We start from the raw sequence: 19,108 nt of genomic DNA, 5'->3' as shown, positions 1-19,108 counted from the left end.
CCATGTCATTCCTCATTTGGAAAAACCCTCATGGGTGTTTCATCTCTGAGTTGCCTGAGCTTGGCACAGGGTTTATGGTATGGGAGTTGCTATTCGGCATGGCAGAGGGAGATGGGCTTCTCCTGCTTCCTTCCTCCTCTGGCTGCGTCCCTCCATCCACCGGCCTGTCCCTGTCCCTCGTGTCCCACCAGTATGGTCCCAGTCAGCTGTGCTGGGACTCCTGGTGACTTCCCTGCACCTGTTTTTCTTCTTGTATCATGGAGGTTCTCCTCTCTTGGGTGGATCTGTCTTGAGAGCGAGGGGAAATGTCTGTGGTGCCTGTAGGAGAAGGAGCTGGAGAGGGATGGGGGGCTTGGGGTGGCATCCCATGGTCCTGGTGCCATGGGGTGAAGGATGCAGGAGAGGACTTGACCTTGGTGGCTGGGTGGGAGAGGCCAGACATAGAGGTTGCTTTGCCTGAGCTGCCTGCAGCTCCCTGGAGCACCTCTCCTAGAGGTGCAAGGGATTGACCCTCAAGCAGCCAGCCTGAAGGCAGCACTTGTGGGATGAAGGTGAGGGAGATGCTCTTCCAGACAGAAGACAGGTGCACAGAGAAGGAGCATCCAGTTATGTGGTGGACGTCTTTCACAAAACATCACTGATGTCTCTGCTGCCCTGCCCTGCACCTTACCGGCATGACCTGGGGGTGAGTGGAATGCTCGGGACACCAAGCACCTGGCGTGGTGAAGCACCCAAGGAAGATGTGCCTAGCACCAAGGAAGATGTGCCTGGGCTCCATGTGCTGCAGCCCTGGGGTTTCCAGCTACTGCTCCTTATCCCAGGAGTGCAGCACTGTCAGACAAGGCTGTGACGGAGTGGGATCTTGTACCTTTCCCATGGGACAAGAGGACTGCGGGGCTCACGTCCTGCTCATCACACCTAATGCCTGTCAAAAGCCCCATCTCAGGGATACTGCTTCCTGGGATGGATCACCCACCCCATACCTAAACCAGGCTTTTAATACGAGCCTGTGATTTGGCTTCATATTAAATCAGATCTATCTCCTGCACCCACCTCCATGAGAGCGGCAGCTGCTCTTTGTCACTTCCCTGTCCTTTATGTTGCTTACAGCTCACATCTGCATGTCACCTGAAGTTTTCATCCCCAAGGATTTCACGTTCTCCACCAGTCGTCAGTCAAATCCATTGAGTCCCATGGGACTAGTGGTTCCAGCACTGGGGCTCCAGCAGCCCCGGGCAGGCTGGATCATGGGCACCACTCATGGGCACGGCAAAATGCGTCATTGGAGGGATGCTGAGATTGTTTCCAATGAAGCTGCCTGGCAGTGTTTTTGTTTTCCTCCTGTATTAATTACATCATTTATGGTTTTGCCAGGAAATGAGCAGGCTGATGCACTGACCCATCCCTGGTTTGTTCTGCATTCCCGGCAGGAGATGGTTTTCCCACCCTCAGGAGCATCATTCCTGGTCCAGGATGTGCTAAAAATCGGCACCAAATGGCCAGAATGCCTTTTACCCAATCTTTAAAAAAATTTTGGTAAAATCCAACCTGAATTTGTTAATTGGTGCCCACCAGCATTGGGTTTGTGCCATGCAAGGACAGTTTCTCCTCTTCATCGTGCTAAGGAAGAATTTCTTCTCTTCATCTCTTTTGGGCTAAATGAATGTTCTTCTCAACCCTCTCTTCCTGCTGCTTTAAACCTCTTCTGGCTTCCCTCCCACCTGCCCCAACCCCAAAAGCCAGAGAAACAGGGAGATGGCACCCAAACCCCAGCCCTTCATGGCATCCCACCTCCTTCACCAGGGGTTTGGGTCTCACATTGTCCTCGTTTGGGGGCAAAAAGCATGGGAAGAAATTGGCGTCTCCTTCGGTGTCCTCCTGAAACCAGGCTGGAGGAGGAGACCCACCATCCCCAGGGATGGTGGCACCTCTCCGGGCTGGGATGCCCCACGCTGGAACCCGGGTGGGGGGATGAAGGTGGTGGTCCCCGCTCCATCACCTTCGCTGCAGGACCGTGTCCTGGCTCTGAGCTTGGCGCTGCCGGGTTGCCAGCTTGGATCGTGCGTCCCATCTTCCATCGGCACAGCTTGCCACGCCGGTTCGCCTTGCTCAAGGCCAGCCGCTCCTGTGCTGGGCTGGTTTTGGAGTGTCCTGGAGGCAGGGCTGGGACACCCCCTGCTGAGATGAGCTGAAATTTCCTCACCGGCCGGCACGGGGACGGTGCTGGGGCTTTGGGGTCGGGACCAGAGGGTTTAGGGGACCTGCCACCTCTTGGGGACGAGGAGGGCTGGGGATCTGGGTGCTTTTGGGAAGGAAGATGCTCTTTCTGTCCAGCACCGGAGACCTATCTGGGAAGGAAAAATGACCGCGTGGGGCATGACGTCGTGGATTTTTGGGGTGGATGCGGGTACCCCAGGGCGCATCCTGGGTGATGACTCCCTCCTGCCCGCTCCCGGCAGGTCTTTCTGAGCGGTACCCTGCCCGACAACCAGCCTGAGCGGTTTTGTGCTGGCTCAGTGAGCTGAACCGGTAGCCGGTGCTGATGCTGGCATGCCCAAAAGCACAGCCGTTGGGGGACCATGCCGGGTAGGGGGGCTCATACGACACCCCGCAGCGTGTAAAACACCCCCCAAAATTTGCCCCCCCTTTCCGAGGTGACACCGCGGCGGCTCCGACTCCGCAGGAGGGAAAATACTCCGCTCCGGGCTTTGCCCGCCGCTCATGCGCCCCGGCTCCCGATCTCGATCCGGTCTCCGCATTTTCCGGCCGCGGCTGCCGGGCCCTGGCGCCCTCTTTGTGCGGGTCTCGCCGTGCTGTCTTTTCCTCCCCGCCGGGGGTGGCGCTCTCTGCCCTCCCGCTCCAAACTCCACCTTCCGGGTTTTGCGTCGCGCCCGCGCCACCCCGCTCCGGCTGCCGGTCGGGTTCCGGCTCCGGGCTGCCGCGTCCCCGCCGAGCCGAGCGGAGCCGAGCGGAGCCGAGCGCCCGCCCCGCCCCGCCCCGCCAGGCGGACACCGGCGCGGCCTGCGCGGCGCGGCCCACAGGCGCGGGCGGCATGGCGGCCCCGGCGGCCGGCCCCTAGCTGCCGGCGGAGCGGAGGAGCGGCCAGGCGGCCCCATGGAGGAGACTTAGGGCCGCCTGGGACGGGAGCGGAGCCGGGTGAGTGCGGGCCCGCCCGGCCTCGCGGCGCTCCGGCGGTGTGTGTGTGAGGTGTCGGTTAGGGATCCCCCGCGGCCGTTGGGCCTGGCCCCGGCTCCCCGCCAGTGACCGTTGGGCTCGGGTCGTCGCCCCCCCCCCCCCCCCCGCGACCGTTGAGGCCTTCCCCCCATGGCCGTTGGTGCCTGGACTCCCCCTCCCCGGTCTTTGAGGTTCCCTCCCCCGCCGGTTTACGCTCCCTCCCGTGGCTGGGTGCCGTGGCCGTGGTCCGGGGACGTCCTTCCGTGACCGTTGGGACGGGGGTTGTGTGCTCCCCTCCCCCCCCCGTGGCCGTTTAGGGACGGCCCCCCCCAGGTATGGGGGCCTGTGGGGGCTGGGTGCCCCCCCAGGGGTGCGGGGTCACCCCCCTGCGACCGCGGGGGTCGCCTTCTCCGCGGCTGTGGCGCCGGGGGAACCCGGGGGCACCCACGGGGCGGTTGGGCTTAGGGGTCCCCCGCAGCTGTGCCCCCCCCCGCCGGGCTATGTGATGGGGGGGGCTCACCGTGTGCGTGGGGTGCGGATTCCCCTAGCTGGGGGGGGGGGGGTTGGGGGCTCGTCCCCCAGCGTATCCCACGGCCATGGTGCGTGAGCGGGCGTCATGGAACCCCCGCGGCTGCGGGGGGGGGGGGTTGTCCCCTGTGTGTGGGGTCACCGCCAGGGCAGGTTTTGGGTTGAGGGTCGAGGGTCGGGGCTGGGGGGGACGACGATGTGTCTGGGCCGTGGGACGCGGGGATGCCGTTGCCGACGGGGCAGCTGTGTCCCTGGGGGGGGATGCCTCTCCCTCTTGACCCTCCGTCTCTGTGCAGAGAGGGTGTAGGGATGCGGGGACTGGAGGGGCCCCGGAAGGGCTGGTTCCCCTAGGACGCTGCACCCCAGCCCTTTTGGTGTGCGGGGGGGGGACGCGGCCCCTCGTGGGAGGTTCTCAGCTCAAATCACGGAAGATGAAATTTTCCCAAAGGCATTTAGCGAGCACGAGTTGTTTCTGTGTGTTTGGGGGGGCAAACACTTGAGAGCATAGCTCCTCCAGCGAGGGGCTGGGGCCGGGCTCCAGCCCCCCTCAGCTGCACTTTGGAGAGGGCCCGTAGGGCCCCTGCGTGATGGTGACCCGGTGCCGCAGAAGGAGTGGCCTTCATTTAGTATCCCGCTCGTGAGGGCCACCGCGTGGGGCCGATCCCAGGGGGTGACACCGCCAGTGGCAACGTGGCTGTGCCGGCGGCGAGGCATCCCATAAAGGCTGCGGGTTTCTGGGGGTGCGATGGAGGGGCAAGGAGGGCTGCTCCTGCCATGAAGCTCTCCCGCCTGTTGTGTACATGGGGAAGGTCACAGGTTCAGGTCTGGTCTGCAAGACTTGGCTCCCCTCCATCTCCCAGCAACCCTCTCTTTTTTTTTTTTTTTTTCTTTCCTTTTTCCCCCCCTTCTGGGAAGGCCCTTTCCCTTGGAGGAGGTGTTAGACACACACACAGTGGCACACACTGAAGAGCTCACAGGCCCTTTTTTCCCCCTCCAGAAGAATAAGGATGCCGGCATTGGGGCTGGCTTTCAGGCTCCGGCATGCGCAGGGGCGGCACAGGCGCTCGCAGCCTTCCTCGCCTGGACATCCTCAGGAAAACCTATTTCCACGCTTTGTACGATGACTCCAGCATCGGATTATGCTGCACATTTCTAGCTCTTTGTTGGCAGTGCACGGCTGCACACACATGGCACTCGAAAAATCCAGTCAGCTTATTTTATTGATTAGCTCTTGATCAGAAATAATTTATAATTTATTATTTTGAAGCTGTTTCGGTCTGGAAACAAAAATCCTTGCCCTTTTATACCCTCGTTCATCCAGCAAGGTTTTCTCCTCTCCCTGCGGGGAGAGGAGAGCTCGCTGAGCAAGGGAGATGTGCGCAGCACCAGGAGCGCGGCTGTCTCGGTAGTGCAAAAGGACAAGGATTTAATGTTTCACCTAAACTGGCCTCGCGTTCAGGACAAGGGCTCTGAGCCAGTTAGAGCCACCAGAGGAGATTAATTATCAAGTAAGTTGTAATGATCTGTAATTGAGTATGGCCCTGATGCGGGCTTTTTTTTTTTCCTTTTCCCAAGCTGCGTGCTTGGACTTGGTTTCCAGTGGAGGGTCTGTGTGTTTTGTGAGTCGCCATTAGGCTGCTTGTTAACGAGAGGGGCTGGTGCGTGCACATATATGCACGTAGGTGTCTCTTAATACATGTGTTATCCTATCGTGGCATCCTCTCCGTGTGCCGAAAATGGTGTTATTTTTTTGGGGGGAGAAGCTGCTGCGAATAAGGGACACTTGTCTGTATCCCCATGCAGCAGGCTGGGTGGCAACCGCAGATAATCTCTCCCTCTCTGGGGAGAGATTGCAACCTCAAGGTTGCAAAGTCCCCTCACGCTCACTGCACCCGCCTTGTTGGACATTGGTGCACGCAGCATCTGCTTCTGCTGCCTCTAAAGCTTCTCCCTTTAATTGTTAGGCTAGCTGAAAACATGCCTTTTTTGGGAAGAAAGGGCTTGCAAAGTCTAAAGGCAGTTGAGGGGTTCTCGTGCTGTGTCGGAGCTACCTAACAGCTTGTGTGTCTTTATTACGTATGAACAAGAAGGAAGGGCCAGAGTTCGCTCTGTCTGGTTTATTCTCTTTGAGAACTGGGCCACGTTGAATCAAAATTTGTCTCCAGATTTTATTTACAGTATCTTTTTAATTTTAATTGCATAAATTAAAGAAAACCAGAAGCTGCCTTGTCTTTCTAGCACTTCCATGCGGGCGTCCCTACTGAAACGAAGTCGATGTCCAGGAGTCATGTCCACACTGTGACAGAGGTTGGAGACCCATGGCTGGGATCACACTCCTGGGGCTCAGCTGCAATAGAAAGGCGGTTGGGGTCCAGAGTCGTGTGTTGTGTTGGACACTGTGATTTACTCGGTGTTTCCTGGGTGTACGCTGCCTAAAAAGGGATCTTTCTCTGCTTGCTCGTGGAGGGAAGGGAAGAGCTGGGCTGTATTGTGTTGCTCTCGACCTTGGACAGGCTGGGAGTGGGGATGCACCTCGCTGCCATCCTGCTGTGCCCCGTGCGGCAGGGCTCCCATTCGGATTAGGGCCTCGGTGCTGATGCAATACTAGTCCCAGATGTAATGCAATAAGCCTCTTTGTCCCCTTTATCTGGAGTATTATGTAAATAAGATGGTATTTATGGTCCTAGGTATGTTTCGGGGATGTGTGACAGCGTGTGTGCGCAGCTATGCCCTTTGAGTGTTGACACTGCTGCTTCTGGCTGGCTTCCCCAGCTGGAGGCAGGGACCTGCCGGGGGCAGGCAGCGAGCAGGCAGATGCTTGTGGGGAGCGCGTCACGTGCTGGCTTCGTACCGAAAGGAAGTGAGGTTGCAGGTGACCTTGCCGGGGCTGGTGACAGTTTAACTGTGCTTGGTTGCTTGTACACAGTGAATACAGCGAGTGGATTGGCTTTGGGTAGTCCGCAGGAGGTTGGGTGGTTTCCCACTGAGTTCAAGCTGAGATCCATGTTTATCTTTGCAGGCTTTCTCCAGAATATGGACTGATGTTTCCCCAGCCTCTGGGTTGTGAGAGTCATGAGTCTGTTCCCAAACCTGCCCTGTATTTCTTCGCAGCTGATGGTGGTTTGTGGAGAGACTTTTTGAGAAGCACTAAAGTCCCCAAAGCTCCTGGAGATGGCCTGGGCTGCCTGCAGTTCTCCTGTGATGCCTCTTCTGATGCTTCATGGGCATGGGTCAAGTGCATGTGGGCTCTCCCTGTGTGAGGAGAGCTGGTCCCTTCCCCATGGAGCTTGCCCACTTATTTGGGAAAGTCATAATTTGGATGCTTGTGCTGTGGTGGTAGTGGCTGGAGGGAGGGTGATGCTGTTGTGTGGGGGTATGTTGAGGAGCTCATATGGGTGTGAAGGGTCTTTTGTAAGATCAAGGGTAGGTAGATGAGCCAGCTCAGAGTGCGTGGCTGTCCTGGGAGCTCATCGGTGGCTGTGTGTAGCTACTGAACAAGAGCTTTGGCCACCCTGGCAGCAGTTGGTCTGCTCCTCGTCCCTGTGCTGGGTTGGCTCAGATGAGGAAGGGGTGCTGCTTGGTTTTGGCGAAGGGAAGAAAAAAAGATCCCACCAGGATGTGGCTTCTATTGCCAAGCAATTGCATCGAAAATGCACTTTCCTGCTAACAAGGATCAGTGCCTTATGGTGCGACGTGGTTTCAGAGGAAACGGTAAGGTTTTGCTCTGATGGTCCTACGGTAAAGAAAATAAGGGGGCTGCCTGTCTGGAAAACTTGCTCTGTGGCTCTAGTTGCTTGTGAGATTTCTTTTTTCTGAATTTATATAATTTCTTTAAAGGAAACACCTATTTAACTTCTGGGTTTTGGTGAAAAATCAGTTTTTGACATGAAACCAAGAGGTTGTTTTGCTTTAGCAGCTCAGCATCCTTCACGTGCACAAAAAATACTGACGTAGCTGCTTAAGTGACAGCTCAGATGTTGTGTGTGGGGGTGTGTGTATGTAGAGAGAGGGTATAAAAGGATGCAAGTGGATTTTTGTGGATGAATAAGGATAATTTCAGGAGAATCTTGATATTTTGTATTTAAACATTAAATGTTCAACTTCCACAATTCATTTGCTCATTTGTGGAGTAAGAAAAGAAATGAAAAGGAAAGATAATGTTGTCCCCTTATGCCACTTCTTCCCCGAGCATATTGTGGATGCAGAAAGGTTTTGCAGCATTGGATTTTCCCTCCGAGTCATTCCTGGGCCTGCTTGGCCACTTTTCTGAGGGCTGGAAGGATGATATCTTTGTACAGTGCTACATCATGTGCGACACCTCGTCTCTTTGCTTGGCTACATTGATTTATTGATAACAAAACAAGGCAGTTTGAGAATGATTTTAATAAATTTGATGAGCCCATTTGTGGTTTTGATTAAATAGAGCATTTCTGGCTTGAGTGAGTCCAAAGATTTGGCTCGGAGTTATCCCGGTGCTTCTCCAGTGGGAGAAAGGGTGGCTCTGGAGGAGTCTGCTTTGCAGCTTTTAAAGGAGTGAAAATGAGGTGTGTAATGACTTAGCTAATGTTAACCACCATGAATCGAATTGAAGAGGTAGAGTCTTGATAATCTCCAGGAGAATTACTGCTTCTTCCCCAAAGATTTAGTAGCTGATGCCATGGTGAAGTTCTTGTCCTGAAGATTTCCTGTTTATTTATTTTGGGTTTCACGTCTAATCTGTACCTTCCCTCTGTACCTATTGTCACAAGTAATTAAAAGTGAGCTACGACTACCAAAATAAGCCAAGTACACTTTGATGCATGGTTCTTGCTGTTTTTTATTGTAGTCCTTTACGTGCTGGCTAGTTCACAAAATTTGGCAATTTGCAATGGGTCATTGGCCTGAATTAGCAACTTTCTGATGTATATAATAGCTTTGCAAATGTGCTTTATTAATCTGTGAAATACACCGATTTATTAACCCTCGGGGGGGGGGGGGAGGGGGGAGGGGGGAGAAGGTGTTTCTTGGTGTGGTACGCGCTGTGCTTGCATTTGTCCCTGTCTGTGTACACCTTTCCCCCTCCTTTACTTTGCAGTCTGGTTGGTTTTTCCTGAAGTGTTCCCAGGCTGATGGCTTGACAGCAAGAGAGATTACAGCCGCACATACGGCCCTCTGCTGCAAATGAAGCCTTAGCTCGTGTAGCCAAGGTGCCCTAATTGGTTATTGAATAAAGGGAATTAAAGGCATTAATAGGTGAAGCGGTTAGGAGCGGCGGAGAGATGTTGGTCCTCTTCTGAAGCCTGGGAAATGGCCAAGACTGCCTGTGCTCTCTTCTCCTAAAGAAAAAGTAAAGCTCAGAAGCTCTTCCTTCTCTGGGAGCGAGCAAGCAAATGCCTGTCCGTCCTCTCCAAATTGTGCTACTGTGTACCTCCTCTCCTGTCGAGGTAGGGCTGTGGCTTGGAGCTGCCACTCAACTGAGCATCACTCAGCTGGGATCACCCCGGTGGTCTTCCTTTAGACAGAGAAGACAGAAATGAGACGTTGACTTCGGGTTGGAGCCCTTCTTGCATCTGCCAATGCATCTGGTGGCTCCCCTTTCCTGCTGTACCTCCATGGAGGGTGATCTTCTTTGGAAATCCGTGTGGCTGCAACTATGGGAGCCTGAGCTTGGGACTGGGACAGCAGGGATACCAGGGTGGCCGGGAGAGCCTTGCTGTCTCCAAAGCCCATAAGGGAAGGGTACAAATTGCCGGTTCAGAGGTGCCTGCTCTGCTCCCACCAATGCCCAGGAGCTTGGGCTGCTGCCAAAACTGCAGGTGCCTTTCTGCAACCCTGCTGATGGCGTTGGGCAAAGCAGGGGGAAAAGGATGAGCTCCTTTTTTCCGGCACTTACTCCAGCAGTTATTTATGCCTGTTGGTTGTCTTTGGTCTTTGCCAGGTCTTCTTTCTTCCTGTCTCTGTGACTGATGCTTCGGGGTTCTTTCCTGGTCACATCCATCTTGCTCCTTTCTCTTGTTGCCGACTTTCTCGGGCTGCTGGCAGTTTTCCAGCCTGCACGAGCTTTATCTGAAATTTTTAAGCCTTTTTGGTTATTTTTACGTGCTCTCTAGCCCCTTCTAGGTTGCGCATGAGGACAGGCCAGCGATTCAGATATCTTTAAGCCTCTCATAAATCAGTTTGCTTCTGTGTTGGGGTTAGCAAGGGTGTAACCAGACTGGTTTTAAATCTGCTTGGCTGCTCCACTTTCCTGGTAGAAACCAGCTCTCTGCTCGGGGGACGATCAACCCCGAGGTTTGTCCCTATGGGAAGCATCGCAATGCAGAGCTCGGTGCCAAACAGATTTGCTCAGATGTCCTGTTTTGAGTGTTTAATGTTATTTTTGGCAACAGTCAGTAGCGGCATGGTTGGCTGGGTTCAACAAGAATGGGCTTTGCGGTGGTAGGAGAGCACTGGGGCTGTGTCTGGTGCTGCTAGCAGCACCTCCAGTGAGCCGTAGCACACCGGCTTGTCTAGCTTAGACTCATCTGAAGCTCTTCTGAGTTAATCCTGGCCGGTTATTGCTCACAGGGTTGCTTTTTGCTTTTGCCACCGCATAGCTGCCACTGGTCCGTGTGTCAGCCTCCAACAGCCAAACCCTGCGGTGATGCCTCTCTGCTCCTGCGGCACTGCCCGTGCCTGCCAGGCACCCTCTGGGTGCCATGTGCCTGTGATGCTGTGACACCTGAATCACACAGGGTGGCATGCGGGGATCATGGGGCGAGCGGGGGATGCTGCTTTTGGGTTAAGATGGGGCTGTAATTCTAGTTATTGTTAAACCATTGTGTGCAGGTCTGGGCACGGCAATTTCACGGTGGTGTCTTCCAGCATGCGGACACAATGGTGAGGGGTAAATCCCTAATTCAGGGATTTGTCATTCAGCGTCCCTAATTCAGGATAGATCTGAGAGCTGAGCTTGCAGGAAGGAAGCTGGCTCTGTTGTTTTACCCACTGAATGCTTTTTCTCCCATGCATATGGGTTTTTCAATTCCTCTTTCCCAGGACAGCCAAATGTTAAGAGTGCTGGGCACCAGTTTATGTTTATGGATGTGGATCTGAGTGCTGGGGTTGCTGAGAAAGCTCTTGGCCATTTTCAGCTGTCAGAGATTTTGAAGTCTGCAAGGTCATGCTTGCTGGAAGAAGTCTAGCGCAGTGTTTTTGGACGAGCAGGCTATGGCCAGCCAGCATCCAGAGCAAGGGCCAAGCCTGAGCCTTGCTGCTACCTGCTCATCTCCGCACCAGAGGCAGAGGCTTAGGAAGGGGATGTGCCTGGCACAGGATGGTGCCGTGAGAGTCGTAACAAAGTGCTGGCACGGCTCTTGTCTGCCCTAGCTTTGCTTGATGCTCCTCTAGTCCATGCTGCTGCTTTATCCCATCGTTGTGACCCTTCCTGCAAACCTGGCTCCTGCCTGGCAAGAAGTCCGTCAGCCCTCCATGGGAGGGCTGTGCACGTGGGCAAGTCGCTGGACTTAAAGGGCAGCTACAAAGAGAACAGAGACTCTCTCTTCACAAGGAGCCACATGGAGAAGTCAAGGGGCAATGGATACAACTTGCACCTGGAGAGGTTTCATCTCAACATGAGAGAAAATTTTTTTACAGTGAGAACAATCATTCACAGGAACAGTCTCCTTGGGGACGTGGCAGAGGCCACATTGCTGCAGGTTTTCAAGATGCAAATGGACAGAGTGGTAGATAATCTCGTCTGGGCTCCCCTTCTCATGAAAGGTTGGACCAGGTGACCTTTCGAGGTCCCTTCCAACCTAGGCTGCTCTACAGTTCTATGACTTGAGTCGTGTTGACACATACATTCCGGCTTCTGTGTAACGATGGTGCTTGCTCAGCTTCCCACCAGAGAAGTGACTCCAGCAGTGCAATTCAGCGGAGAGCAAGCGGGAGTACAGAGAAGGTGACGTTTGCCTGCTGTCCTTCACAGGAACGAAATGAAGTGACGTTTGGTGCCTTCATGTGCATCTGTAGGTATTGATGTGCCTTCTGCTTGAGCTGAGGACCTTGAGTGATATTTCTCTCACAGTTAGTTTTCTTGCAATATGAAGCTCTGGACTGCCCTATGTGTTGGCAGAGGAAATCTGAGTCACATTTTATTCAGTACAGAGGTAGGTAGCTTGAAAAAAATGCCAGGGTTGAGAGATATAAAAATCAAATAATTATAAATCTGAAGAACTGTGGGCTCTTGAGGCACGAACAAACGAAAAATTGGGACTTTGGTGATGACACTTCCAAGAGTGATGGGAGGATTAAAGAAGAACTTGTTCCTGTTTTCCCCAATTTGCAATATAAAGGAAGGCCTGAATCGTTTCCTCCTTTTAGTTTTCTCCCTTTTTGTGTACCTCACATATTGGTGACATTGGCACCAGTTGTGTTTGGCTTGTTGGGAGTTGAGGGAAGCGAGGGGGGTCTGCTGAGGGCGGCTTTGCAGATGCTATGTTCAAGAGCGTTGCGTTTTTCAGCCCTAGATCAAGTTTCTCCTCAATGCCTGTTTGGCATGAAGGTTAAAGAAGTGTCAGTAAGAAGCAAACACTGAGTTTTAGCTAATCTGGTGAAGTGTTTTCTTCAAACAGCCAGGTTGAAATCTGGCACTGCGTGCCCTTATCTTGTATTTACAGTTTTGCTGGACTTCTTTGTGTGCCATAGTCTTTTGAATGTTCCTGTAAAGGTTGTGTTTTAAGGTCATGAGCAGATGGTGGTGGACATGAGGTTGAATTTTGATCTGAGCTGCATCTTTTGACTGATGATGAATGTGAACTCTTGAGTGAGCATTTGGTAGCAGGTGGGTGTTGTGACTGATAAATCTCCTGAGCTTTGGTCCCAGGTAGAGTGATCACCTGGCCACCCCTATGCCGAAGAGGTCTTTACTAACCTCTCCCATCTTCCTCTGTCTCCAGCCTCTTCCAGTGACCTTGTCTGTCCTGCTTTTGTAATGCCTGGACTCAAGTATTTGAGGCTTTTCTCAAGAACACCAACAAATGACTCGTGACTTGAGCACTGCCCTGTGTCAGGTTCATCTCCAGTGTCAAGGTTCAGCCTATGGAAACTTGGAGTCCCGGCATAAGTTTCTCGATGGCTCTCCAGGCGCTCCGATTGCAGTGCATGCTGGAAGATGTAGTCTTGGTGGGGTGCACCTCCATATTAAAAAAAAAATAGGGTGGCTCCATTTTATTCAAATTGGGTTCAGCCTTCTCCGTCCTGGCAGCTCGCCGACGCCATCCCACTTGGCCCTGAGAGCCACCGAAGTTCTCCTGGCGCCTTGTGCGAGTGAGGAGGCGGGAGCGCAGCTCCTCCATTCAAAATCTTGCTTAATTCCACATTGAACAGCTTGTTTTGAAGCCCTGCGCTTGGGCATGTTTTGCAACAGCTCGGACTCCCGCCGGGCGAAGGCGATTGAGGGATCCTGCCCCTGTTGGGTGGCAGTTCTGGAGGGTGTCATGGTAAATCTCCTTTGTCTGCTACGGCTTGACTGATGTATGGGGGAGAGCAAACCCTCCTCCCCTGCGTGATTTCTTGAGCTGAAAGCAGCAAGTGAGTGAGGAAGCTCCTTTGTGCAGATTTCTCTGTCTCCTCTTGTGTGTGCCAGCTGGCTCGTGTTCAACATTTCTCTTTTTTTCATCCTTTTTTTTTTTTTTCTCCTCCCCCATCTCTAGAGAGAGGGGGTGGGGAGAGAGGGGAACATCTTAAAAAGAAATCTGCAGAAAAGACATGGGAGTTACTTAACAAAAATCCAACCCAAACAAGCCCAGCTGGGGGATTACAGACGTGGTGGTAGGAGCCGAGCAGGGAGCAAGCGCCACAGCTCTGGAAAGGCGGGCGTGTTCCCCCCCCCCCCCCCCCGCCCTGAGTTTCTTTAGTCGTAAAAGGAAACAAAAAGGGATCTTGTGCACTGCTGGCTGGCTGCCAGTGGTGGGAGGAAGAGCCTCGGCACTGCGGCCCTGCGGGCCACTGCCTTGGCAGAGCGGGGCTGGGGGCTCGTGGGGAGCCCCTCGGGGTCTTGGCAAGCGGGAGGGGGCTAGCATCTCTTCCATGGATGCTTTTTTCCCCTGGCTGCCGGCGCTGCCTTTGCCCTCCCCCTGGGAGGGAGCAGAGGGGCCTGTTTGCTCTCCAGGGTCGCTCCTGGCCGGGGCAAGCATCTCACTGAAACCCTCTGCTCCCTGCCTTGTGCCTCGCCGGAGAAAACGCCGTGTCCTGGAGACTTTTTTTTCCCCTCCCGTCATCTTTGCTGCTCCTTCTTGCAGGCATTCCTGAAAGTTAATCAGGGTGAAAATTGCAGTTGGTCATGTCTGGAAGCCACCAGAGGCTGATCCTGGAGCGCTGCAGGCTGGAGCACATGGGTATGAGACGGTCTCCCTATGTGTGGGCTGGTTGTTGCCAGGAGAAGAGCTTTCTCCTGCATCTTGCTGCCCTTGGGCATTCAATCTTTCCCTGCTTTGGTTTCTTGGCCTCTGGTAACTGGTAGAGAAAGCTGGAGTGGTGTGAGCTTGGCGGGTTTGCTGCCGAGCATCCTGTGCATGTTTTAGCACAAAGAGCCGGGGGCTCGTGCGGTTTCCTTGCTCCCTTTTTGAAGGCGAGCTATTCTGTTTGAATAGGTTTCTCTAGGTGTGTTTGCAGATCCGAAAGTGAACTTTCAGGTTTGTCTCTTGGTTGGCTCTGTCCCAGCCTGTAGATGTGGATTGTAGAGGTCTCCGCACCTAATGGAGCTGAATTATTCATGTCTGGTGCTGCGTGTGTGCAGCATTCCCAAGCAGAAAGCTGTCTCCTTGTAGGATCTGCGCTCCAGGACTGCTCCTAAAACGCTTTGTTGGCAGATCTCCAGGCCAACAAGTGAGCACATGCTTTTCATGTTGCACAGGGATCAATCCTGCGATGGCAGGAGGTAAGAGGAAGGACACGTTTAAAAGTGAATCAGTCTCCTCCGTCTGTTTTCTGAGATGCTGTGATTTGTGGTGGCATTACTCCCTCCCCGGCAGGAGAGCGGGGAGGATCTGGATAGCACCCAGTGCTTCTCCAGCTTGGGCAAACCAGGTGGTGGGAAAGGGACCTCTTCTCTGGATTATGGGCTGGGCAGGTCAGGGGTCCCTGGGGGTCTTGCTTGGGAGAGGGACCCGAAAGGCTCCTCTGGCTGCAGAGGTTGAGCCTGCGAGGGTGGCTCTTTGGAGAAGAGAAATGGGGAATCGGGATGGGTGTTTTGGGGAGAGGGTGTTTGAACTGTGGGAAATGCTTTTAGAGCCACATGCGATGGATGATGTTCAGGGGACCCCCCCAGATCGCATACTGAGGTCCTAGCCTTCAGCCCCGGGCTGGAAAGAGCTGATCCCTGCCCCAATCCCTCTTCCTGCAGTGGTATGTCTTGAGCTCCCTGCCCTGCTCTCAGCACGATGCACCTTTCCTCCACTCTTGCAAATCCAGCCTGTTCTCGTCCATCCTGTTTGCGGTTCCCTTCCCTCTGCATTAGCAGAGCTTGGGCTCCCTCGATGCCTCCTCTGTAGGGTGAATGTTTTTTCTCCTCTTGTTTTCTAACCCTTTGATTGTTCCTGGCTCTCTAATTGCCAGGAACCCAGTGGACTTCTGGGCTCCTTCTTCCTTTTGTTGTGGTAGGAATTGGCAAATGCTGCTGACGTTTGCATAGTTTCAGACCAAAGTCCTGCTCATCTGCTCTCCTTATTTCATATATGTAAATAATATTTATGTATATGTGTGTGTGCGTGTATACATGCACACTTAAAACAGCAAGGTGAGCTCCTCGGTGTGAGCTGAGAGCTGGCCAAGCCAGCATCGTGGAGGCATTGCGTGGAGCAGGTGATGCTGTGCCTGTTGCAATACAGCCCTGCAGATTGTCCGTCACCTTCCTGTGACTGTGAGGCCAGATCCTGGTCCATCTGTCCCTCTGATCTGAGCTGGCTGTGGCCCTTTGCATGCTCCAACCTTGAGTGGGCAGCTCTTGGAGTTGGAGGCTGAGCCTCGTCCTCTCCTGGTAGCTCACGTGTGTTGGTCCTGTGCAGTAGCACCGTGTCCCCGAGCCCTGTCCGGCTGGGTTGTGTCTGGATGCTGTGCCTCAACTTTGGGCTGGGAAGGGGCTGTTATCGGCTAAAAGTCTTGTTCATCCACCTTGGTACCGGCTTTACCCATCTGGACAAAGGAATCGCTGTGGATCCGTGGCATAAAGGGAGCTTGCTGCGGCAACCCGTGCTGGCCAGGGAGGTCTGTGCTGTGCAGAGATGAGGTGGTCACTGCCGATCGCCAGCCCCATTGGTGGTTTGGAGAGGGGCTCCGGAGAGGCGGGTTGGTGGGGTCCGGCTGGATGGCCTGGCTTGGGGCTGGGGAGCAGGTGCCGGGGCAGGAGGAAGAGGAGGAGGAGGTGGTGATAGAAACACACAAGGTGGCTTTGGGAAGCCGTTAGCGACTCTGGTGCACAAAGTGATCTCCTGATTTGGCACTTTTCTCTGCCACTGAAATGAGAGGTCAGTGCTTTTCTTTTCCAGCTTGCATGCTAGCCCCCGGCTCCTGGGGTTAAAAATCTCCGTAATGACCTGTCAGAGAGTGGATTATTAGCTGTACAGAGCCGAGGATGCTGTGGGGAGCAGATGGAAAATGGTCTGGCTGCGACAGTCTGTCGGATGAAAGAATCCCTGGCATTTTTACAGTGTTTGCATCTCTGGAAACGCACCATGAAGCTGCTTTCCAGGCTCCTGCCTGCTGGGGTTTGAAGAAATTTGTGCATGTGTGGGTTGTTTTGGTTTTGGGCCCCCCTCCTCCCCCCCTTCTCATTTCCCTTTAAGTCACCTGTTTTTAAAGTGTTGCTTGTATATAGTACCAGGAGCCAGTGGGCCTGTAGCTTGGTGGGGAAGGGGAGGACAGTGCTGCTGGAGAGGAGCTTTGTCCAATGGGTGGTCAAGGATTTCTTAAGAGATCTGGGGAGCAGGCGGCTGGGGCCGAGTAGCTGGCCAGGTGGCTGCTGGGAAGAAGCTGTTTCATGTGTTAATGATGTCTCGTCAGTGTAATTGCCACGAGCTAATCTCAGCGAGCAACTTTATTGTGTGTGGGTGTCTGTTTTGTTTTCCTCTCCCATCACTGCCTCTGGGGACAGGGCAGTGTACAGTGCATCTGAGAGCAGGGAGGGCAAGGGGCTGGGAAGCTGGGAGGAGAAATTTTGGGCTAGCTGGGGTTGGCCACGGCATAGGCAGGTACAGCCAGCGGCCAGTCCCTCTCTTCCCAGTTAAGACCAGGTACCCGTGCAACTGTGCCTCAGTTTCCCATCCTTCAGAGCCTGCTACACAGCTGCTCATGCTGGAGGTGATGGCTGTTTAATGTCCTAAAGCTGGGTGCTGTGTTGTGCTGCCTGGAGGTGCGGGATGGACACCCAGCACTTCCCGTTGCCATTTGGCCTTTGGCGACCACTCTGATGCTCAGGATTTATTTCCCACCGAGGCACTTGACTTCCCTGGAGAGTGGCTCTTGTCTCTCGCAGCGAGGCTAGTGCGGAGAGGAGCCCTCCCCCTGGGTGGCATTAGCAGGAGAGGAATCAATCCTCCCTCCCAGGGGCAGCGCTCAATAATTCAGAGGGAAATGGTGAGCAGGGAAATGTGTGAGTAATGTCTTGTTGGAGCTGAGAGCTGTGACCTGCCAGGGCCAGTATTGATTGAGGGACCGGTGCCAGATGGCTGCTGCTGGGGGGATGGCCGAGGAGCAGCCCCCAGCCTGGGGAGGGGTGCCAGGAGGATGCTGCCTTGCACTGTGCGGTGGGGGATTTGGGAGACTGGGGGCTTTCACCCTGCCCAGGACCTCTCCTGCCTGCACGTGTGTCTGCCAATGAAGGCAGATCTGCCTGCCCGGGGCTCTTCATGTGTAACCCTGTTCTCTTTGCTCTCCCTTCCAGCAGCGATGCCATCACCTGGGCAGACCCCGACCACTGGAAGCCCCCCGAGGACGTAGGTGACCCCCAGGGCGTGGAGGCAGGGAAGAGCCTTGAACCGTGAGGGGCTGTTAACTCTAAGATGTCCTTGAGCAGTGGAGCTTCCGGAGGGAAAGGAATAGATGCGAACCCGGTTGAGACGTACGACAGCGGGGATGAGTGGGACATTGGTGTAGGGAATCTCATCATTGACCTGGACGCTGATTTGGAGAAGGATCAGCAGAAATTGGAAATGTCAGGCTCCAAAGAGGTGGGACTCCCGGCACCCAACGCGGTGGCAACGCTACCAGATAACATCAAGTTTGTGAGCCCGGTGCCAGGCCCGCAGGGCAAGGAGGGCAAGTCCAAGTCGAAAAGGAGCAAGAGTGGCAAGGACAGCAAGCCAACCCCAGGGACCTCCTTGTTCACTCCCAGCGAGGGAGCTGGTGGCAAGAAGGAGGCTCAAGGACGCTCTGGGGATGGCACAAACTCGGGCAGTTTGGTGCCTCCCGTCACCCCGAAGGGCTCAGAGAAATCGGCCAAGGTGTCTCGCAGTGTGGCCGGCTCCAAGAAGGAGAAGGAGGGCGGCTCATCCAAAAGCAAGAAGGAAAGGAGTGAGGGCACGGGGGCTGGAGTGGAGAAGGAGCCCAGCGTGCTGCAGCCCCTGGCCCTGGCAGTGAGGGTGGGACAGTATGATGGGAGCCAGGGGACAGAGCCTGCTGCTGCTGAGCAGCTTGGGAGTATAGCTATTGACACGGGAGCTGCGCTCAATCCCTTGGGAGTTAAGTCGGAGCTGGAGGATGGGGAAAGTGAGTGCCGGCAGCTGAAAAAGGTGAAGTCGGAGAAGGTAAGAAAGGTGTTGGGGTGTGGGTGGAGGTGGCGTTGCCACTGGGCTCTGGGGGTTGCTCCTACGCTGGGGTGTGCCGCTGTGGGTGATGAGGGAGCAAGAGCTTACAGTGGGACCTTGTACCTGTTGTACCGTTGGGGGCCAGCACTGATGTATGGCTGGTGCCTCCTGGTTGTGGCCTGAAGATGGTTTGACCGTGTGATGTGCTGGAGTCTGGATGCGGTGACGGGAGGGCACCGGTCAAGCCGTGCCTGGTTTCTGGGAACCATGCACCAGCAAATCGCCTGCAGTCACTGTGTGTCAGGGTACCATCCTGCTGTACCCTTGAGGATTTGGTTTCTTCAGTGCTGCAGCTGTGCCAAGCGGGTCCAAACCTCTCCAGCTCCTGTCAGTCTGAGGGAGGAGCCTGGGCTGGGTGTGAAGGTGATGTACCGGTTCTGTGCCCGCTCCAGCTCCCAACAGGACAGGGCAGTGTCTGTTGGCCGCCGTGCTCTGCTTTCCCGTGGCTTCACCTTGCGTGCCAAAGCTCCCTGTGGCTCCCGGAGGAATTAATTTCTGTCTGGTTGCATCATTTGTAGAGAAGGAAACCTTAACGTGTTAGTAAATGTGGGATCTGCGTGGGTGCACAGGGTGCAGGGTTGACA

The 19,108-nt window shown here is 54.6% G+C and overlaps 1 protein-coding gene across 4 annotated transcripts in view; it reads left to right on the top strand.

Annotated features, from left to right (window-relative positions):
• The first annotated feature begins 2,908 nt into the window (after positions 1-2,908).
• ZNF609 (zinc finger protein 609) overlaps positions 2,909-19,108 on the top strand; it is a 74,786-nt gene continuing 58,586 nt past the window's right edge. Inside the window, exons 1-2 of one of the 4 annotated variants that reach the window (XM_075505543.1) lie at positions 2,909-3,156; positions 17,606-18,464. In XM_075505543.1, the coding sequence (XP_075361658.1) occupies positions 17,721-18,464 (744 nt within the window). In that variant the 5' untranslated portion in view covers positions 2,909-3,156; positions 17,606-17,720. Of the gene's footprint in view, positions 3,157-17,602; positions 18,465-19,108 lie in introns of all 4 variants that reach the window. The other 3 variants (XM_075505544.1, XM_075505542.1, XM_075505545.1) reach the window with 3 other exon arrangements.

This window comes from Mycteria americana, chromosome 6 (genome assembly GCF_035582795.1).
Source record: "Mycteria americana isolate JAX WOST 10 ecotype Jacksonville Zoo and Gardens chromosome 6, USCA_MyAme_1.0, whole genome shotgun sequence".
Lineage (NCBI taxonomy): Eukaryota > Metazoa > Chordata > Aves > Ciconiiformes > Ciconiidae > Mycteria > Mycteria americana.
Note: the sequence above shows the minus strand (reverse complement) of the source record. Positions and strands in the feature narration are given on the sequence as shown.